Below are 24,415 nucleotides of genomic sequence, written 5' to 3'. Positions count from 1 at the left end.
CAACACATTTAAATGTTTCCCCTTAAACCACTCGAGTGCTGCTTTAGCAGTATGCTTCGGGTCATTGTCCTGCTGGAAGGTGAACCTCCATCCCAGTTTCAAATCACAGGCAGGCTGAAACAGGTTTTGCTCAAGAATGTCCCTGTATTTAGCACCATCCATCTTTCCCTCGTGTCAAATCAATTTCCCAGTCCCTGCGCTGAAAAAACATCCCCACAGCATGATGCTGCCACCACCATGTTTCACTGTGGGGATGGTGTTCTTGGGGTGATGGGATGTGTTGGGTTTGCGCTAGACATAGTATTTTCCTTGGTGGCTGAAAAGTTAGATTTTAATCTCATCTGACCAGAGCACCTTCTTCCATACATTTGTGGAGTCGCCCACATGCCTATTAGCAACCTCAAATTGTGTCTTCTTATTTTTTTTCACTAAGTATTGGCTTTTTTCTGGCCACTCTTCCATAAAGCCCAGCTCTATGGAGTGTACGGCTTATTGTGGTCACATGCACAGATACACCAGTCTCTGCTGTGGAACTCTGCAGCTCCTTCCTTTGGTCTCTGTGCTGCCTCTCTGATTAATGCCCTCCTTGCCCGGTCTGTGAGTTTTGGTGGGCGGCCCTCTCTTGGCAGGTTTGTTGTGGTACCATGTTCTTTCCATTTGATGATGATGGTTTGATGGTGCTCCGGGGGATCATCAAAGATTTGGATATTTATTTATAACCCAACCCAGAATTGTACTTCTCAACAACTTTGTCCCTGACTTGTTTGGAGAGCTCTTTAGTCTTCATGGTGTGATGCCTCTTGCTTAGTGGTGTTGCAGCCTCTGGGGCCTTTCAGAAAAGGTGTGTTTATACTGAAAGATCATGTGACACTTAGATTTCACCCAGGTGGACTTCATTTCACTAATTATGTGACTAATTATGTGACTTCTGAAGGTAATTGGTTGCACCAGAACTTTTGAGGGGCTTCAAAGCAAAAGGGGTGATTACATATGCACATGCCAATTTTCAGAATTTTATTTATAAAGATTCTTTTTTATATATTTTTTTCTCATTTCACTTCACCAAATTAGACTATTTTGTGCAGATCCTTCACATAAAATTCAGATTAAAAGAAAAATAAATTACAGGTTGTAATGTAACAAAAAAGCTAAAAAGCCAATGGGGGGTGAATACTTTTGCAAGGCACTGTATATGCATATATTAGAAAATAAAGTGATTGACAAATAGGTGACTAGTTTGCTTACAAAGTGCTAGTACATATAGTGGTAAACATGAATTAAAAGTGCAATCGATACCATCAATGTATATAAAGTGCAACAGTGGTATAAATAAATATTTATTCTATGACCATAAATAAAATACATGTAGGAAAATCACATAATAGACACAGTAGTACAATAATACAATGAATGAAGAGAGCAAATAAATAAGATTGATAAAAATATTAAAAAATATGTAAATACAATAAATGGATAAAAGGAGGATATCAGCTTATCTGAGTAAAAGGAGTCAAAGTTCATGGGTTAAGAGGCTGCTAACCCCAACGCATTTCATCCATAGACTTCTTCAAGGGGATACTAGTCTGGAGGGGTAACTCTGTATTTATACCCTTCCATGTGCTTATTAGGGGTCAGAGGATCATGAGTACTTCCGGGTTACTAAAAAACTAAAAAAACTAAATCAAGTCCAAATACAAAAGTACAATACCAAGAGCAACCTGCTGTAGGTTTGCATTAGGTTATACGTTCTGTCTGTTGCTAGACATGGATCAGTCACTAATGTGATAAGTAAGGGTTACTTCTGCCCTTACTGCCCATCTGGGTCTTTCCGTCCTCAGTTGTCAGATCCTGTGACATCATCATTGGTTTTGGTGCGCATTAGCGCTAGCCATCAGTGTGTACCATCAACGTCCTCTGCACTTCCGCATTCCGATCTCCGGGGATTTCTGCTCATCACTGATCACGTGGCGTCATGTGTGTGTGTGTATATATATATATATATATATATATATATATATATATTTTACTTCTAAGTGAAAAGGGGCCCCTTTATTTAATTTGTTGAGTGAGGTTAAATTTGAGACTCCTTATGTACTGATGAATTAGGTTGTGTTTCTGCTGCTGCAGATAAGCTGAGGGATGCTTGTAGGTACACAGATGTCAGTTTATCCCTGCACTGCTGCTGGTAGTGGCTTTCCTACTCGTGATAACTAATTATCTGAGGTACCATAGATGATAATCACCTTCTATCTCTGGATTTACTATCAGCTGGAGATATACAGTCAGGTGCATAAATATTGGGACATTGACAGAGTTTTCATATTTTGGCCTCTATTCACCACCACAATGACTTTGAAATTGAACAAACAAGATGTGCTTTAATTGCAGACTTTCAGATTTAATTTGAGGGTAATTACATCCAAATCAGGTGAACGGTGTAGGAATTACAACGGTTTCTATATGTGCCACCCACTTTTTAAGGGGCCAAAAGTAATGGGACAAGCTAAACAATCCTAAATCTAACTTTCACTTTTTAATACTTTGTTGCAAATCCTTTGCAGGCAATTACAGCCTGAAGTCTGGAATGCATAGACATCACCAGACGCTGGGTTTCATCCCTGGTGATGCTCTGCCAGGCCTCTACTGCAAATGTCTTCAGTTCCTGCTTGTTCTTGGGGCATTATCCCTTCAGTTTTGTCTTCATCAAGTGAAATGCATGCTCAATCGGATTCAGGTCAGGGGATTGACTTGGCCATTGCATAACATTCCACTTTTTAGCCTTAAAAAACTCTTTGTTTGCTTCTGCAGTATGCTTCGGGTCATTGTCCATCTGCACTGTGAAGCGCCGTCCAATGAGTTCTGAAGCATTTGATTGAATATTAGCATATAATATTGCCCGAAACACTTCAGAATTCATTCTGCTGCTTTTGTCAGCAGTCACATCATCAATAAATACAAGGGAACCAGCTCCATTGGCAGCCATACATGCCCATGCCATGACACTACCACCACCATGCTTCACTGATGAGGTGGTATGTTTTGGATCATGAGCAGTTCCTTTCCTTCTCCATACTCTTCTCTTCCCATCACTCTGGTACAAGTTGATCTTTGTCTCATCTGTCCATAGGATGTTGTTCCAGAACTGTAATGTCTTTTTTAGATGTTGTTTGGCAAACTCTAATCTGGTCTTCCTGTTTTTGTGGCTCACCAATGATTTACATCTTGTGGTGAACCCTCTATATTCACTCTTGTGAAGTCTTCTCTTGATTGTAGACTTTGACACATATACACCTACCTCCTGGAGTGTTCTTGATTTGGCCAACTGTTGTGAAGGGGGTTTTTCTTCACCAGGGAAATAATTCTTCTGTCATCCACCACAGTTGTTTTCCGTGGTCTTCCGGGTCTTTTGGTGTTGCTGAGCTCTCCGGTGCATTCTTTCTTTTTAAGAATGTTCCAAACAGTTGATTTGGCCACACCTAATGTTTTTGCTATCTCTCTGATGGGTTTGTTTTGATTTTTCAGCCTAATGATGTCTTGCTTCACTGATAGTGACAGCTCTTTGGATCTCATATTGAGAGTCGACAGCAACTGATTCCAAATGCAAATGTCACACCTAGAATCAACTCCAGACCTTTTACCTGCTTAATTGATAATTAAATAACAAGGGAATAGCCCTCACCTGTCCATGAAATAGCTTTTGAGTTGATAGTCCCATTACTTTTGGCCCCGTAAAAAGTGGGAGGCACATATAGAAACAGTTGTAATTCCTACACCGTTCACCAAAATATGAAAATTCTGTCAATGTCCCAATATTTATGCACCTGATTACTGTGGTGAGGAGAATTGAAAGCTACTTATAACACAGTTTATAGCTGACTCTCCTCACTATAGCTGCGGTGACCAGGCCGGGAAATATGAGCACTGTATACCACAATCCTGCAGTGGGAAGGACTGGGGGCTGCACCCTGTACTTCACATCAATAGTGGGAACTACTGTATGTTCAGTCAGCTGTAGGTGCAGGAAAGAGGTGAGTGATGGGGAAGGTGTGACATTACAGACCTCTCCAGATGCTTGTGGCTCTCCTGAGGTAACAGTCTGTCATTGAGGAATCACCTCCTTCTGATCTGGCTCTCCCCTCAGATGTGCTAGCCGTTCCATACTGCCGCTCTCACAGATGTCATCCATAGCGCAGCTCCTGCTCTGTCCTCAGTTACCTCAGGACCCTCTGTCCTGACAAAACAGTCCAACTCCGCCCCCTCCAACTGGTTCCAGCAGGATCTGAGTCATGTGACCTGCTGCTGACTCGCCACTGTTTCGGGAGCTGGGCTTTTTATAACCTCCCTCCAGTCCCCTGGTTCTCTTTCTTGGTGCAGAGAATATACATGTTTTTGTCCACAATATTGGGCTAAACTATATAAAAATACTTACACAAGGGCACTCCCCACAGGGTGCTAAATACCATACAGGAGAAATAAGTATAGCAAACACAACAGACAGGAAATGTTTCCATGTATTGAAATCTGCTTATGTACCCTTTTTACACCTTTATATATGTTTCTTAGGGCACTCTTACACAGGGGTTATACCCAGGCTCTGGGGTATCACACTAATATTGGTCAAGTTATCATTCATATATTATACCTTCTTTGTATTACTTGAAATGCATTTCATAAGGTGCATTCATAGGAATGATCTTGTTGAATTGCAATTTTTAAAAAAATCAACATTTGTTGAATTATTTATGCTAGTATTTACAAGTAATCACTGTTATACAATATTTAAAAAGAAGTGATTTTTATCTTTGAAAGCCAAATCTGCTTACAAGAAGTACGGACGGCATTAGGAAGGTGAAATCTCTTGTTGGGGATAAGGGCATGTACCATGGTTGGAACACTCTGAAGTTTTGGGTACAGGTGGTCAGAGGCAATGTGTTTATTTATTTTACACTGCTAAGGAGACTTTATAATCAATGGGAGATTGTCAGTGAGAACCTAATAAGAATGATCTATTTGATGGTTGCCACAATAGTAACTTCCCAGACCTAATAATTATCACTTCAGTGCTAACCTTGGGTAATACCCGCTGGTGTGCTGACTGTGCTTTCTTTTATTTTCTCTGCTTACTAGTACAATGTTTTGCCTATTTGTATGTTAGATCAGGCTTGAAGTGTGCTTCCATTGGGAAATAATGCATGGTCATGTGATCTAGTGTGTCCAACCAAATGTTGGTGGGATCTGTCTCGTATAACACACTTCCACATTTGTGACTCCGCCTACCATTACATGTTGTATTGGCTTTGCCTACCACCATTGTGGTTAAGATTAACAATATGCTAACCACCTATATTTGAGTTAGCCCTATCAACAGTTAATTGACCCCACATACATAAGGCCATTTTATTTATTTTTTCCAGAGTCACTTTAAGTTCCCTATCTGCCACTAGGTAGTAGTGTTTTCATTTGTTTAAATAAAGCTACAGTCATAAAGTTAATCTAACCCTAGGGAAACCTTATTCTTATCCTAAATAATTATTTAATTTATTTAAATGTGTATATAGCTGCAGGGTGGTCCCGCCCCTTTCTTTCCCTCACAGCTCTCACTGGCTCGCAGACTTTTAGACAAAGGGTCTGATTGTGAGTTTGGAGCAAAACAAAAACAAGAAACTTGCACCAGGACAAACAATGTAGCAATTTATGTTGTGAATACATTTCATATTTTTTCAGCATGGGTAAATACTGACTGCTTTTACATGTAGCCCACAAATGTTGGACAAATTTATTTTACACTATGATTTAGATTTGCGTTTGGACACACCCCTCCTAAATCTAAATCTCTCTGTATATTTTAAATCTGTCCACCTGCAGTGCAACATGGTTTGCCAATGTGCACTGCAAAGTTACTTGCCTTCTCCTGCTGTCCAACCAACTTCTCTCTTTTCCCTCTACAACTGTTAGAACTGTTCCTTCCTGTCAACACCTGCAGCCAGCAACCCCCTTACCATTGCCCCCTTCCCCCTATCTAGAGTGGCTTCAGATGCTGACAGGAGGGAACAGCCCTATCCTAACATTGTGCTCCCCCTGCGCTTCCCACCATGCCCCAGGGGAAAACTGGTGACAGAAATGAGAGAGACTCACAGGTGAAAGAAGGACGCATCAATTAGAAATGAGAAAGACTGACATTAGCAACTGACATAAGATATTGGATGGTTTGCTGGGGACAGAGATGAGAGAAAGAGGCAGATATGGGAGTAAGAGGGATAGAGATGAGAGACAGGGAGATGGGGGAATAAGGGGAACATAGATTAGAGGTAGGGAGATAGAGATAGGAGATTGGGGTGTGAGGGGGACAAAGTCAGGGAAAAGGAGATATGGGGCACAGAGATGATATATAGGGTGACAGGGGTGAGGGGGACAGAAATCAGAGACAGTGAAATGGTGGGGACAAGGGTTAGAGATAAGAAAATGGGGAGTGGGCATGAGGAATAGAAATAAGAGACAGGGGAAAAAACTGCAACGCCGACACAACAATGCTAACTAGCAATTCTGCATATGACAGGTCCAAAATACTAATATAGTAATAATGACAACAAAAATTCTTAACCATGGAGATCATGGAAAGTCCTATAATATTTTTGAATACATTAACATTTAATTATTATACTATTTCATTCCATTTTTACACTTGTATGTTTGCTATAGTATTCATTACTTTTACTATTACTAGTACTATTACTATTTTTAGCATAAAAAAATACTATTTAAAATATGAAGCTTGTGCCCGTATTCAATTAGAGGCAAAAAGTCTGAAAAGTTTCGCCTGTCCGACTTTCCGCCTCCTTCGCCCGTTTCAGAGGCGAAAGCTTTACGCGCGCGTCCCCGCTTTTCACCTTATTTAATTCCTAAACAGGCGAAAATGGAAAGCGGCGAATGCGGAACAGGTGGAAAGTACTGTCAGAATTGGGGAAATCAGTGTGTACCCCAAAAAAAGATGCACTAACATAGGGAATCAATGTAGATGTGTACTAATAGCCCTAATAAAAGTGTTTGGTGTACTTAAGTTGTTTGCTTGTTATTTTAGTCTTTGCATAAGGGGTGAACAATGACATAAAGCAGTACTTTTTTGGAGAAAATAAGTACTCCAGTCAAATTTGGGGTACTTGAAAATGGGTGCTAGCATATTTTTATGTCTCTAAAGTGAACTTTTATAAAACGTCAAAACACAAAAACGCACCTGTGGCATGCACCTGCAATCCTAAAAACACCTGACCCATCCTTGCAGACCCCCAAGAAGTCTAATTCGCTATTTTTCATGCTTGTCCCCCCACTTTTTACTTTTTCGCATGAAAAATGACAGTACTTTTTTGGGGTGTTCTTAGGGGGATTTTTTTGCCAGAATTGTCCTTTGGGGGACTGTTCTAAGGGTTCTGAGTCGTTTCCCCATGTTTGCACCCCAAAATAAAGATTTTGTACTTGTTTTCACATGCAATTCATTGTAAAAACTTTTACGCCTATTACATTGCATTGAGTTTCCGCTTAGGCAAATTCCACCTGGAATTGAATTTGGAAATAAGTTCCGAACAGGCAAAAAGCGGCAATAGGCAAAACTTTATCGCCAATTATGGCTTTTCTCCTCTAATTAAATCTGGCCCTTGGTCTGCAAAGCTCAAACCTATAAACATTTTAAGTATCATGAGGTTGGCTGGGGTTATCTGTTTTAAAAAAATGCATGATTTTTTAAAGGTAAATAAAGAAATACAAATGTTTTCCATGTATGACTGATGCATTGCAAACACATGAACATTGGTTTTGTATGCACAAATGACTTCCAGATATGAAGCGGTTAATTTGGAAGTCAGATTATAAGAATCATGAATCAATGGCTGTAATGTTTTATGCTGTTAAACAAAAGATTCTGTCTGTCATCAATATTACAACAATAGAATTTTAAACTAAGGTTCTTCTGTATTTTATTTATTTGGAAACACTGCATCATCAAAGTGATTCTATAAAATCTGCAAGCTTTCACTCTATGGTTCCTCTCTCTCAGGAAGCTGGGTGCAGGTTTCTTAGCTACAGTCAACACTATTAGGTAATTAGTACCAGCAGTGATAACTACTGTTTGCTGCAAAATTAACAGTTACAGCCCATTTAGACAGAGGAAGAGATGCAGCAGCTTCAACTCCAACAATAAAACCAGCATGCTCTAATATTTCAACTATCTCATAAAGTTCATGTTTTGAGCATGTATTTAATTTATCATTAGAGGGAAATACTTAAACCAGTTGTGTTTGAGAATATGAGTCAGAAAACACTGTGCTAAAGTATTGTCTATATCCTTAGTGTATTTTATCTTAATGCTGTGCCAATTTTGTATTTGCAGGTTGCTAATTTGCTGAGACTCTTCCATATCCCTCAAATAAGCTATGCTTCCACCAGTGCCAAACTTAGTGACAAGTCACGCTATGACTACTTTGCAAGAACAGTGCCACCAGACTTCTATCAGGCAAAAGCCATGGCTGAAATCCTACGTTTCTTTAATTGGACATATGTATCTACCGTTGCCTCCGAAGGAGATTATGGGGAGACAGGAATTGAAGCTTTTGAACAAGAAGCAAGAATGAGAAACATTTGCATTGCCACTTCCGAAAAAGTTGGGAGATCAAATATTAAAAAGTCTTATGACAATGCAATAAGAGAACTATTACAAAAGCCAAATGCAAAAGTTGTGGTTCTTTTCATGCGGAGTGATGATACCAGAGAACTTCTGGCTGCTGCCAATAGGTTTAACGCTTCTTTTACTTGGATTGCCAGTGATGGGTGGGGTGCTCAAGAAAGTATTGTAAAAGGCAACGAACACATAGCGTATGGGGCAATTACTTTAGAACTTGCTTCGCATCCTGTTAAAGAATTTGATAAGTATTTTAAAAGCCTTAACCCCAACAATAATCATCGCAATCCTTGGTTTAAGGATTTTTGGCAACAAAAGTTTCAATGTAGTCTGCACAACAAAACAGAAAAACCGTGTGACAAGCGTCTAAATATCAACAGTTCTAATTATGAACAAGAATCCAAAATAATGTTTGTGGTCAATGCAGTGTATGCAATGGCACATGCCCTGCATCAAATGCAATTGACTCTGTGCTCAAATACCACCCATCTGTGTGATGCCATGAAAACCGTAGATGGTAAGAAACTCTACAAGGACTATTTGCTGAAAGTGAACTTTACAAGTAAGTCTTTAAGAGAAGTACTGTTATTTTCAGCATACTTGAATGAAATAATTTGAATTCATGTGCTATATTTGTTTTAATGGTCAATATTCCATCTGTTTGTCTGAAAATATCTATAACCAAGGTGTAGGATAGGAAACATGGACCCAATGATGGTCCATTGTACAGATTTTACTCTACATAATTAAAACTTGCATGGTATCTTGGATTCCTTACAATACCTTCTGAATGTAAACAACACAATAAAATAATTAAAATAAATGTAAGGAAAAAACATACTATTCTTACAGATGGAATGAAAAATAAAACACCAAGAGATACGTACATCTAATTTTGAGACAACTCTTCTGTCATCGACTCCAATGAAAATGAAAGGGTTATGCTCTGAATCTGTGCTTACTATCAAAGCATTTATATCATTAGGCAATTATATCCAAAAGCAATAAAAATAATCTGCTCTAATATACGATTAAACATTATAATGTTCCCATTCAAATAAAAAAATTATATTTTGCACAATATAAACAAATAATAAAATGCAGGATTTAAAAGAGGGCAAATATAAGTTTTAACAGTAGTATAATAATATTCTCAGATATGTAATGCATAGGCTTTAAATCATTATACAGTTAACAACATTAATCTACTTCGAGATCCACTTTCCTCATTTTCACTGTAGTGGAATAAAAGTGTAGCTAAATGGTACATATCTCATACTGTACATGAGAACTAATGAACATTCCTTCACAAGATACTGAAACTTTTAAATGATTCCAGCATCAGAGTTTTTGACAATTTTATCCACATAAGTGGCTGGTTCATCCAGTGAACTCAATCTTGATGCGTTTCTCTGGCGTGTAAAGCCAGTTTCTACAGAGCCTGATGATTCCGGAGCTGGAATCACTTATACTCCATTTATTCTTCTATGAAAACGCTCAGTATCTTGTGAAGGAATGCTCAATATTTTCCTTGAATGAGACAGTTGCTGACCAGCTATATTGTCATTGTTTTAGATCTTTAGAAGTGGTTTCATTGCTTTTATTCATAACAATTAAAAATCTGCACATCCAATATATGAAAATATTATTATGCTATTGTTAATACATAATTTTTTCATTGAGGATGCTGCAATGTATTCCATCTGCCCCATTGCTATTCTGGCCCTGGAAAAATGAAATAATTAATTTACAGACACTCATTGGAGGGCTAGTACAAGACATGGCTGGGGAGGCACTGGTTATATCAGAGCCAGATTTACACATATATATATGAACCCAAGGGTTCATGTGGGTATTATACAAAGGTGCAGCAGTAGCAGTATATAGTGCTGGAAATTTGGTGAGTTTTGATAATAGACTTTTTACTCCAAAGTTTTGACTATAAAAATGATTAGAATAATACAAAGAAGATATTTATAATAGTTTCTACAAAGTTTTAACTATAAAAATGATAAGAAAAAATGAGAGTATACCTAAGTATGACAGGAATGGCTCTGCAAACCTGCCTCACCTGACCGCACATCACTGGCACAAGCCAATAAATAAAATGTATCTCAATATGGAAACTATTAGCACAGATTGTGTCCTGACAAGAGTGCTTCATGTTAAATGAAGACAGCTAGTAACTTTGCAACAGTTGTTAATTCAATATAAGCGACAAAGCTAGCAGATGTGTACCTGATATATGCAATGGGCACCTATTATTCAGGACATTATAATAACACAACTATATTTTCTGGTGGGGAATAAAATAGGGGCTCAGCTAAAAAAAATAAAAGAATACTGTTTTCTCATCCCCGGTCCTGGATGTTTTCAAAAATGACATATTCTTAATAATTCCCAGTGAAATCAGCACATCTACAAACCATGAACATGTGTTTTGTCATAAAGGAGTGTCAACTCTCCAGTCAGTAAGCGGCTAAGGAAACCAATAACCACATTTCTTAAAAATGTATTAAAACCTGAAACAGCAGCTCATTGCATAGTTTCTATAGAAAAAGAAACATTTGAAGAAAAAGTGATATTTATGTCTCCTACACATGTGTGTCCATTTTACACCTTTGACATATATTCCAAAAGCTATTCTTTAATAAAATATGTAAGCAACCATAGTTTCCTGCAAGGATTCGCTTTGGATTGCTTTGCTTTGATATGCATCAGTTTTAATGACGCCTGCAGCATTCCCAGGCATTAACACTCATTAAGTAACTAGTATATTACGTTGCAAGGAAGCTTTGAGAACAAGCATCTAATGCTGAACTTGAAACCAAAAACACAAGCACAAGCTTTTGTCCATGTATGTAACAGGTGCTGTTCTTCTAAAAGCCCACATGTAAATGTCCTTAGGAGAGAGGCTACACGTAGGTGGATAACCTACCTAGTATTATTCAACTGCACAGAGAGAGCTTCTGTACGTTCCAAAACGGTACAACTGGTACAGATGGAAGGTATGCTGCTATACAACAATGCAAACTTGTACACCCCCTTCCCCCTGGCAGAATATTGTATGTTAACCTTTTTCTTGCTCACCACAGGTGAACTGAATTGTCCACCTGTTCTTTTGATGTTAACATCTGTTAAACATAAAGGAGCTAATTTGGAACTGATTCCTTTGTGACACTGAGGATACTGTACATAGAAAAGAGGCTTAAGCAAAAAAAAAAGCACACTCGTGCGTATGTTAAGTCAGACATATCTTAAGAATAATATAAGGATGTGTCATATACACAAAAGATAATAGTAGTGTCTTGACTATTATATATAATACCAAAATTTGTAGTTTAACCCTTTAAAACACCCCAATGAGAGTCCTCTTTCCTGCAGTAGTTCAGCTGACATGAAATATTATGTGAACAGTCATCCATGACTTGTTATAAAATAGCAGCAATGCTAATGGATTAACTACTATGAGCTAGAGAAGCCAAAATGCTGCTGATGGTCATCATTATCATTGTGTATCCCTGCATCACCTATCCAGTAACCACAAGAGATCCACCTCTTAAGTGTCATATCTGAATATGCCTCATTGCCTAATTGTGCCACATTTGTATGAACACACCCCTACTGTAATCAAGTACACTATACCCAGGGCCGGTGTAAGATATTTAGGCGCCCTTGGCGAAACAACATAATACTGCCCTTGCTCCCCTGTGGATACAGGTCTTTGACAGTTAGTTGTCTTGCTGGAAGAAAGTTGTGATAATCCAATATAGAATACCTGACTGTACTGTCTTGGTGCACACACCTAATGCTGCCTACTTTAGATAGGGGCTCCTACCCTAAAAGGATATTGTAGCAAAATAGATTAAAGCAAATTGATGCAAAAGCAAAAAGCACCCCCTGGGTCCCTCACACAACCACCACGTTATATACTGATATTCACAATGCTATACAGCACACAGTGACCATCATAAAATATAGATATAGACAGCATTGCAGTTACCGCCATACAATAGACGCATCATGTAGTGACTGTCATAGAGGACAGGCAACATCCCAGTGAACATCATACCATACAGACAGCATCCCTGTGGCTGCCGTACAGCATAAACAGCATCCTAATGTCCGCAGTACCAGACAGACAGCATCGCAGTGACCACCACCCCAAACAGATATCACCTCAGTGCCTGCCAAACAGTACAAAAAGCACATAATAGATAATGGGTAGCTCATGGTGCGATATATATTAAAAATAAACATCAATGTGATTCTATAAAATAAATACAAGGGACACCGTATTACACAACTTATTAATTGAGGGTAAGTATTGCGTGTGCATGTAAAACAAAAAACTAGGAGAAAGAGGGAGAGGCTATCACACAAGAGGGGAGAAAGTAGGGAGGCTAAAGCATGCAGAAGGGAGCAAAGGGGAGAAAGGGGGAGACTGCAACACACTCAGGATAGAGGGGAAAACAGCTGTAGAGGCTGTAACATGTGAAGATGATGGAGGAGGGAGACAGAGGAATGCCAAGTGAAAGGTAAGAATAGTGCAGACTGTCACAGAAAGAAGGAGGACAAAGAAAGAGGTTGCAACATTCTAAGTGGATAGAGGGAAAGACTGTACATGTGAAGAGGAAGGAGAAGGGAGAGGGATGGGGGTGACAGAGGTGTAGTCTGTCACATACTGAGGCTGTCACACACAGGGAAGGGTGAGGAGATATTGGTTTAGCAAAAGGGCTGAGAGTTAGACAGAAGAAAGAAGCTGTCACACGTAAGTGGGAGTGGAGGGGACACTAGGTGTGGGATTCACAATATGTCAAAAGCAAGAGAGGACACACAACACAGTGAGTGACTGTTATACACAGGGTTAGAGGGATAGGAGAGGAGACAGGCTGTCACAGTGGAAGATGTAGAATATTAGGGGTAGGTAATGTGGACAAAAACCTTTAACACATAAGTGGGAGGAGACACAGGAGGTGAGAGACATAATATATCACATGCAGGGAAGAGTAAGGGTAGTCGGGGAGGGGATATACACATGGAGAGTATAGTAGGCAAAGGCTGCTATGTACAGTCGGAATGGATGGGGAAGCTGTTACTTGCAGCTGAGAGGGGGACAGACGGCAAGACATCACACGCAGGGGAGGGAGGCAGGCTGCCACTTAATTATGAAAGGGGGAAACAGGCTGACACATGTAATAGAGATGGGGGAGGCATGCTGTCTCTTGCAGAAAGGGGTGGGCTAGGCTGTCACACGCAGGGGACTGGGAGAGGAGAGGACAGGCTGTCTGTCACACGCAAGTGAGGAGGGTTGGGGCAAAGGCTGTCAGGCGCAGGAGAAGATAGGTGGAAAGACATGTTGTCACTTGTAATAAAAGTAGCACCCCTGGGTCCAGGGGCCAGGACCCCCCAGGCCAGTTACCTGCTCCTACTGTAGCTGGGTGTGGGGGCTTTCCTGTGAGCGCTGCTCCTGGTATCTGCGGGGAACAGTGCCAGGAGACATTCCTGTGACTCTGGACTGGGAGCTGCTGTGAGCGGTCTCTCCGCCGGTGGAGTGATGAGGAGCTCTGTCTCAATGTTGAGAGCTCCTCTGGCCACTCTGCTCGCTATGACAGGGGCCTGACATGCATTAAGAGCCACACTATTGTGGGCGGGGCCACCATTTAAATAAAAAAAAGTCCTTCGGCTGACACAGGCAGCCACTCGGCCCCACAGCGCCTCAGCCCACCAACCCTACTGCCCACCGACAACCTCTACTGCGCATCAGCCCACCGACCCTACTGGCCGCCAATGTCAAGTAAAAGGAGACTTTTTTTGGGGGTGGCTCAGTGGCGCCCTCCAGTGGCCAGTGCTCTAGGCAGCTGCCTAAAGCTGCCTAATGGTAGCGCCAGCCCTGACTATACCCATAACTAGGATACACAAAAATCTAGGTATAGATTCATTATTGGTGTATATGAGCAATACAGAACTTCTTATATTGCACCAAAAAATTGGAATATGCCTAATTAAATAATGACCAAAGTATTAATGTTTCTTTCATTAACTTAGTGTACACCCACTGAAGAGCTTAGAGTACAGGCTTATGGGGGAGACTTAATAAAGCTTGGAGAGAGATACAATTGGAGATAAATAGCACCAACTAATCAGCTCCTAATTGTTATTTTTCAAACACAGCCTGTAAAGTGACAGTTAGGAGCTGATTGGTTGGTGCTATTTATCTCTAATTTTATCTTTCTCCAAGCTTTATTAAATCTCCCCCGTCGTCACCACATGGTAACCAGCTCTGCATATTAAAACATCTGTGAGTTCTTCAGAGCGGTATGGAGAGGAGGGTATGTGAGAATACTCGTATTGCTGCAAGTACATGAGCAGCGACACTCCCAATGTACACTATATGGAAAAAGTGCAGACCCTGGGAATGTCACATGCTTATCTAGTAATATCAGATAAATCACATCAGCTAATCAGAGTAAAAACTCTAAGCACCCTGTTAGCAATAAGGTACAAATATACATGAATGTTTTGTCATTGGACCAATTATTGGTAATGGCATCAGTTTCTTTAATTTTATATTGATCTTATCTGTATAGTGATATACTGTGTCTGTAGTAAAAATAAGAACTGTTTTTAATGTTAATATGGTACAATAAATATATATGGTGTGACAAAACATCAGTAAATGTGTGTGGGAGATAATGAGTAGGTGTTATAACATTTTCATATCTCATCACAAGAATGTAAACAAATGTGTTACTTTGACAACTGTTAACATTTTAAAACAATATTTTTCTCTTCAAATGGCTGCCAGCTTGTTCGTGAACATAGAAAATAATTAGATATTTATAATTGTGTGTTTTACATGTACTTTGATATGACCCCTCACTTGTTCCTGTTCTCACACCATGTTGCAGCAAGTGGTGGTCTGTCTAACGTTCCCAAGTTAGTTTTTTCTTTTTATGAGTTATATACTACCATCGTGGCCTCTGGTAGCGATTGCGTGCTCAGAGATTACTGTAAATGAAACACTCATTGGCAGAGTATGAAAATGACAGTATGTGGCGAGCTGGGTACCGTGACGATAATATTTTTTCATTTATTCACTTGTCTAAGTTGTACTGATTTCCATGGGACACTACCACTCTTAGGTGACATCTTTGCACTATTGCCAGTGCCATGTTTGTCCCAGTTAATGAAAAGTTGTGAATGATGTCCCTGTCTTTGGTGTGCATTGCAGTTCAAGTGTGTTTTTAGGTAACGGAAGTGGGTTGGGGAAGACCGTTAAAAGCATTGAACATGCCCCTTGTGGCATTATGCAAAATTGTGACGTGCACACACCCCTAACATGACACAATTATGACCCCACAACTGTCATACTCCCAATTTGGAAATATTAAATGTTGGGAGGTATATACTTATTGTGGCATGCACTGTATGTGTTCTGCAGTTTGTTAAATTGCCAATAATTATAAATTTTGTAAGCTTGCGAGCAGGGCCTTCTAACCTATATATCTCTGTTATTACCCAGTTTTGTTCTACTAATGATCCAGTTGTAAAGCACACCCCAACGGAATATGCTGCGTTATATAAGAAACTGTTAATAAATAAATAAATTATAAAGCTTCAAGAAAGAAAGTATAGAAAACAGGAAACTAGAATATTCACCTCAATGGCCACAGATAAGAATCACCATTAAAACCAAAAATTTCCAGAAAGAACTATAGACACCAACAGATTCATATGAATCTTTCTTTATGTAATATGACCTCAAAGAATAGGGTAATTTTACCTCAGCTGTGCAGTCTGCCCTACACTTACCAGAATGATACAACTGAATATAGAAGTACTGTAAATAATGTATGTGCCTCATTTTGAAAGTATCCCGATGTCAGTGAAGAATCTCACAACACTAGAACAAGAAACTGCACCTGTGTGTTGATAATGGAAACAAAGAAGCAATAAGGAGACTTTTTAAAAGCATAGCGAAAAGTGGCCCAAAACAAATCACCGCTTTTCGCTTTGCAATTATCTCCATATTTATATTTTTTAAGTGTCGGGACAGCCTTGCCATAAAGGGATGTCTCAGCGAGGTGATTTCAAACATCTTTTGCATTTGCTCTGTGTACTCAATTATCTGCACTGAGAGGAAAGACAGCTGGGGAGAGGGGAGAACAGAGAAGGCTGGGGCAGTGGAGAAAATTAGGAGGAGAAGGCCTCTTCCCTGCTTTTCTCCAATTCTGCAGGTAAGAAGAGATGGTGTCATGCTTGTCTCATCTATATGAATATCATTCTTTCACAGCCCCAATTAACCACTTAACTGACAATTTTTTTTTCCACAAACCGCTCCGAAATTGTTGGGTTTTTTTATGATAGAATTGAGTCAAGAACGTGTATTTAGAACTTATCCAACACGATTTTATAAATCTGTAATTATTTTTTTAAAGGCAGTATACCATAAAAATAGCAATTTTGTATGGTATACTGTAGTGATAACCATCAAAGCGTATACCATCAATTACCGATGGTTTTGAACCATCATTAGAAAACCATTGATGATGCAGCCATTGATGGTTGGGTTTTGCGTATGTGTAGAGTGCGACCATCGGACCTGGACCACCGATGTTTTGTTAACATCTGGTGCTGCCATTCATGGGGCAACATCAGTGCCTGCCATCAGGCACACACCATCAATGGTCATCGATGGTTATACACCATCGATGGTTAATGGCTGTCGCTAGTATACTCCGCATTGACTTTCTTCCAAAAACCAAAATAATTTTTTCCCCTATATATCAAAATGAATAAGTATTGATAATCGATTGCATTTATAATGTCAATGAGTTTTGTTTTTGTTATTGCTCAGCTTTAACTTGACGGATCGAGATGAAACAAACTGCAGGTTATTTCTAGGAGTTCCCACTATAAAATGATGTTTTCATGAAAATCGGTTCAGTAGTTTTTGCACCAACTTGGATTAAACAGACAGACACAACATTCTTATTATATTTGTATAGCTAAACTGTAATTTATAGACAAAAAATAGCATATTTAATTATATTCTGTGGATAGGTTTATAGTCCTTTAACTTATTAGAAAAAATGAAATCATGGGCAATTTGCACTAAATCTATAAAATAATATTTGTTTTACCATGATGCTCCCAAGCAACTTTAGTCAATGGACCATTTCACTATAAATATAAAAATGGATAGGACATCTGTAATACTAAACATCATAGCTTAGTGAAGCATAGTGCATTACATATGGTAAGGACATTTCTACTGAAAAACATGTCACTGTCAAGCAGCCTCGAAAATATTCTATTTATTTTTTTACCATGAACTCTGTTTGCAGGGTGTACAGTTCTGCAGTACGGATATGTATATAGACCAACAGGTGTCCTCCAATGGACTCCAGCAACGGCAATATATTTTTATTCAGTGTGAGAAAATTCATTTTCTCAACAGTTTATAATGGCATTCATTCATAAACAGAAATCACATAAAAAAAGACAATACAAAGAATAAATTGAAGTCAATTAAATATTCCCAATTAAAACTGTTGAAAGTTTAGTTAGTTTCAAGCATTATTTACAGCGGTTAAAATAAGTATTGAACACATCAACATTTTTCTCAGTAAATATGTTTGTAATGGGGCTATTGTAATGAAATGTTCACCAAATATCAGCAACAACAACCCATGCAATCCAGACATGCAAAGAAATCAAACCATAGATGTCCATAAATTAAGTTATGTGTTATAATGTGAAACGATACAGGGAAAAAGTATTGAACTCGCTTACTGAAATTTATTTAATACTTCGTACAAAAGCCTTTGTTGGAAATGACAGCTTCAAGATGCCTCCTGTATGGAGAATCTAGTCGCATGCATTGCTCAGGTGCGATTTTGGCCCATTCTTCCATACAAACAGTCTTCAAATCTTGAAGGTTCCGTGGGCCTCTTCTACGAACTCTGATCTTTCCATAGATTTTCAATCGGATTCAAGTCAGGTGATTGGCTGGGCCATTCTAGCAGCTTTATTTTCTATGAAACCAATTGAGAGTGTCCTTGGCTGTGTGTTTGGGATCATTATCTTGCTGAAATGTCCACCCTCATTTCACCTTCCGCATCCTGGTAGAAGGCAGCAGATTTTTATCAAGAATGTCTCTGTAAAGTTTTCCATTCATCCTTCCTTCAACCATATGAAGTATGCCAGTACCGTATGCTGAAAAACAGCACCACACCATGGTGTTCCCACCTCCAACCTTCACTGTTGGTATGGTGTTTTTGGAGTCATGTACAGTGCCATTTCTCCTCCAAACATGGTGTGTATTATGGCATCCAAAGAGTAAAATTTTGGTCTCATCTGACCAGACTATATTCTCCCAGTATTTCACAGGCTTGTCCAAATGTTGTGCAGCACACTTTAAATGAGCTTCAACATGCTTTTTCTTTAGCAATGCAGTCTTGCGTGGTGAGCGCACATACAGGCCATAGCGGTTGAGTGCAATACTTGTTTTCTTTGAAACAATTGTACCTGCTAATTCCAGGTCTTTCTGAAGCACTGCAGAAGTGGTCCTTGGCTCTTGGACAACTCTTCTGATAACTCTTTTCACTCCTCTGTCAGAAATCTTGTGAGGAGCACCTGGTCATGGCCGGTTTATGGTGAAATTATGTTCTTTCCACTTCTGGATAATGGCCCAAACAGTGCTCACTGGAACATTCAGAAGTTTAGAAATCCTTCTGTAACCAATGCCATCAGTATGTTTTGCAACAATAAGGTTGCGAAGGTCTTGAGAGAGCTCTTTGCTTTTACCCATCATGGGATGTTTCTTGTGTGACACCTTGGTAATGAGACATCTTTTTATAGGCCATCAGCTGGGACTGAACCAGCTTACATTAATTTGCACTGCCAAGGGGCAGGATTGCTTTCTAATTACTGATGTATGTCTTGACTTTCCATGCCTTTTTGCACCTCCCTTTCTTCATGTGTTCAATACTTTTTCCCTGTGTCATTTCAAGTTATTACAGATAACTTAATTTATGGACATCTATGGTTTGATTTCTTTGCATGTGTGGATTGCATTGACAGTTGCTGACATTTGGTGAAAATTTCATTACAATAGCCCCATTACAAATATATTTACTGAAAAAATGTTGATGTGTTTAATACTTATTTTACCCACTGTATGTCACTAAATATAGTGTAAAAATTACAGATAAAAAGTACTGTCAAAAATATGAAATTCCATCTCTTAAAAAGTAACAGTCTAAGAGTATTTATCTGTCTCCAGGGTGCTATCCTTATCTGAAAAATAGTAAGTGGAACAACCAGAATCTTAAGATTATTGAATTACCATATAAGTGTAAAAATGGATTTACTTAAACAAAGTTGTTGTCCTCCTTATTTAAAAGAAACTGATAAAAGCATTAAACAGGAGAAAACACATATGTATATCATACAGTTTAGTTTTGCTTAGCTTTTTCAAAACTTATTTGTTGGAACTTTTAAAAATAAGCTCCAACACAGCACAGTTATAAAACTGATTGAGGAGACAAAAAATTGGAGAGAATCAACAGCTGGAGAACACAATTCATTAAAATGCACAATCTGGTCATGCATAACTAATGTAGAACTAATACCACAACATAAGCATTACATTTGGAGTCCACATAACATTTAATTATTAATTTATTTTAACTAAAGCACAATTATAGTGATAGGAAAAGATTGTCTGAATTAAAACAAGCACCTCTCCTAGGGGTAAATTTACTAAGGATCGGTTTTGTCGTCTATTGCAATCCAATGGACATTACTGTTGGATTGTTGTCTAAAAATGCTGTTTTCACTAACCACCAGATTTGAGCATCGATAGAAGTCCTACAGCGATGTCCATTGTGTATTTTTGTAGAATTACCAGTTTCCGTCAATCTGTGTGGGATTTCAATATGATCTGTGCAGAAGATATTCTGATATTTCCTACTTTCAATTGTGTTACATACTGTACTGGTAATATTTAACTCTGTCCATAAACATGGGGAAACAGCTGTTTCCAAGTGGTTTGAGGACAGCATTAACTTAATAAATATGCCCCTAAGTCAACTTCATGGATTTTTCTCTCAAATGAACAAAAATAAAAACTATTCAATCTGGAGGTACAGTAGTTAAATTGCTGACATTTACAATGTTTAAAGTTATAGAGCCGACACAATATAATGTTTTAAATAACTTAACTACCATGCCAGCATACCGTGCTCGACATTATGCTGCAAACAATCTCATTGTCAGCATTGTGAATGGCATGAAATCATACCAATCCAATTCTACCAACAATTATTTCCTCTATGCACTCTTTTGTAAGAATATATACATCTCTCTTTATGGCAGACCTTTGTCATAAACCTGACATCTATCTTGAACTGTGAAGGATTAATTGATTTTTGGGGAATGGGACACAGACTGAGGACTCAGAATGCTTGACCCAGGAACTGCTGGTGTGATAAGTGCTATAAACACTGTACTATAGCGTTACAGTCTATTTTGCACTCTTATCCTTTAAAATTTACTTAGGTAATATTTTTAAAGGCAGAGACTGAATCAGCTAGCTCAGCCCTGGCCAACCTGTGGCTCTCCAGCTGCAGTGAAACTACAAGTTCCAGCATACCCTCCCACATAAACTGTTAAAGCTTGTTGGGACTTGTAGTTTCCAGGGGTGTGTGGCTACTCCCGTATTTTGGTTTTGGATCTGTATCTCCTTCGTATTTTGGATCTGGATTTGGTTTTGCCAAAACCGCCTTTACGTGTTTTTGTTTTGGTGTTGGTTTTGGATCTGTATTTTTTTTTAAAGGATTGCTAAAAACAGCTAAAATCACATAATGTGGGCTTTTTCTTGTTCCTACAGTATTATTAACTTCAATAACATTAATTTCCACTCGTTTCCAGCAATTTTGACCACCTCACACAATATTGTTCACCAACATAGGCCAAACCCACTCACAACTACGTTCAATAGAAAACAATACAACACAGAAATGTACTAAAAATCGTACGTGGAATATCCTTGCTCAAAACAATTAGTTGTAGTTAACAACCAGCAAACAAAAAACCCTAAACCATGTGTAAATAGCAACAGCAGACATGAATGTCCCCTACACAAGTGCAAATGCCCCCAGCACATGCCTATTCTCAGTGCCCAATCTGTATTTTCCTACTGGGGGAGCTGGGCCACCGATGAATGACCCATGTAAAGCCTAGATCAATCAGCATTTTTGTTGAGCAGTTCCCCCAAATCTACCCAACCATTAAAAACAGTGCTCCTTACCTGCAGGTCAGATACAGTGCGGGTCAGATACAGTGCATGTCAGATACAGTGCGGGTCGTATACAGTGCGGGTCGGATACAGTGTGAGTCAGTTACAGTGCGATGCAGTGCAGGTGGAATACATTGCAGGGTACAGTGCGGATCGGATACAGTGTGATACAGTGTGCGTCGGATACAGTGCGGAACACAGTGTAGATTGGGTGCAGTGCAGATTAGATACAGTGTGGGATACAGTGGGGGTCTGATATAGTGCGGGATACAGTACGGGTTCGATACAGTGCAGGCCGGATACAGTGTGTTATACAATGTGTTGAATACAGTGCAGGTTGGATACAGTGCAGGGTACAGTGTGAGTAGGTTAGAGTGCGGGTCGGATACAGTGCAGTTTATAGCGCAGGTCGGATACAGTGTGGGTTGAATACAGTGAGGGTCGGATACAGTGCAGGATACATAGTGGGTTGGATGCAGTTCAGGTCTGATATAGTATTGGATACAGTGTGGGTTGGATACAGTGTGAGTCGGTTACAGTGCAGGTCAGATATAGTGTGGGTCTGATATAGTGCGGGTTAGATACAGTGCCGTTTATAGTGCAGGTGGGATACAGTGCAGGTCAGTGTCAGACTGGGGCATGAAGGGCATGAAGGGAAATGCAACAGAAGGGGCCCACTGAAGGGGTGTGACCAGCCATTACATAGGTGTGGTCATCAACTGGAGGGGTGTGGGCAGAGATAACTTTAGGAAACTAAAGATGAAAAAAATATGAATGGAGGCCAGTTTGTTGCACAGATCTAACATTACAGAATGTGTACAACAATGGGGGAGAGGGAAGTGAGTAGTTGTGGCCAGATTACTGGCAACCAGCAATAGGATCAGGGTTAGTAGGAACAGTAAAGGATCCAGGGGGAGGTGTGTTGGGGGGCAATCACGGACCCTTTTCCCGGCAGAGTAGTGCCCATGCAGCAGGACCTGGATTTTTTCTTACCAACCAGGTAAATTAAACTTAAGCATTTCACCCTAAGTGCTGATTCCCCAAAAACTACTAGCCTTGGCTTCATTTAAGGGGTTTTCTATGCCATTCACTCTGCTGGGTGCAGCTGTGGCTCCCTGGACCCTCCTCCTTGTTGTCTTCCTCCCCAGACCTCACACACTGCACAAGTAAATACAGCACACTACCACCCTATTCTAGTCTGAGAATCAATATATAAGGGATGTGAACAGTGAAACTTTTTCTTTTTAAAATACAGTAAACCAGTAGAAAGTGTAATTTGTTACAATATACATATTTCTTTAAATGCATGTAGATTGGACTTTTTTTTTTACCTTTCCAATTTCTGATATGCCAGGGTTGCCATGTGCATGAAATAACTGCTCCAGCAGGACGGTATAGTCTTAATGACTGAGTGCTTTTAAGGCGCACACTCATGTAACCTCAGCACACATGTGCACACACAAGTCCCAAGAACTCATGCACACCCACAGAGTCCCGGCACACATGCACACCCGCAGGGTCCCGGCACACATGCACACCCACAGAGTCCCGGCACACATGCACACCCACAGAGTCCCGGCACACATGCACACCCACAGAGTCCCGGCACACATGCACACCTGCAGAGTCCCGGCACACATGCACACACATCATGTAGTCTAAGCACACATGCACAACATGCAGTCTCAGCACACAACATGAAGTCTCCACACACAGACACATATGCATTCTCAGCAAACACACAACATGCAGTCTCCACACAAACACACATGCATTCTCAGCAAACACACAACATGCAGTCTCAGCACATATACATAAACACACATGTAGGGGTACATTTACTAAACTGGGAGTTTTTAGAAGTAGAGATGTTGCCCATAGCAACCAATCAGATTCTAGCTATTATTTTCTAGAAGGTGCTAATTAAATGTTACATAGAATCTGATTGGTTGCTATGGGCAACATCTCCACTTCTAAAAACTCTCACTTTAGTAAATATACCTGGTAGTCTCAGCACACATACATAAACACACATGTTGTCTCAGCACACATACATAAACACACATGTACTTTCAGCTCACATACATAAACATGCAGTCTCAGCACACATACAAACACACATGTACTTTCAGCTCACATACATAAACACACATGTAGTCTGAGCACACATACATAAACAACATGCAGTCTCAGCACACATACAAACACACATGTAGTTTCAACACACATACATAAACACACATGCAGTCTCAGCACACATACAAACACACATGTAGTCTCAGCACTCAGACTCACATGCAGTCTTAGCAGATACGCACACACACACACAGTAGAAGAAGTTAGCAATGATCCGGCAGCTTAATCAGGAGATCACACTTAAATCATTACTGTAGTCTGACTCTGGCTGCAGCTCCTCGGGTCTCTGAGTGCAGGGGATGGAG

At 39.6% G+C, this 24,415-nt stretch overlaps 1 protein-coding gene across 2 annotated transcripts in view; it reads left to right on the top strand.

The window, feature by feature from the left end:
* GRM3 (glutamate metabotropic receptor 3) overlaps positions 1–24,415 on the top strand; it is a 244,806-nt gene that overhangs the window by 74,064 nt on the left and 146,327 nt on the right. For both annotated transcript variants that reach the window (XM_088468926.1, XM_088468927.1), the window contains exon 2: positions 8,381–9,230. In XM_088468926.1, coding sequence (XP_088325052.1) covers positions 8,381–9,230 — 850 coding nt within the window. The remainder of the gene's footprint in view (positions 1–8,380; positions 9,231–24,415) is intronic.

This window comes from Taudactylus pleione, unplaced genomic scaffold (assembly GCF_031769625.1).
Source record: "Taudactylus pleione unplaced genomic scaffold, aTauple2 ptg000086l, whole genome shotgun sequence".
Classification (NCBI taxonomy): Eukaryota; Metazoa; Chordata; class Amphibia; order Anura; family Myobatrachidae; genus Taudactylus; species Taudactylus pleione.
This window is presented reverse-complemented; position numbering and strand designations above follow the sequence as displayed.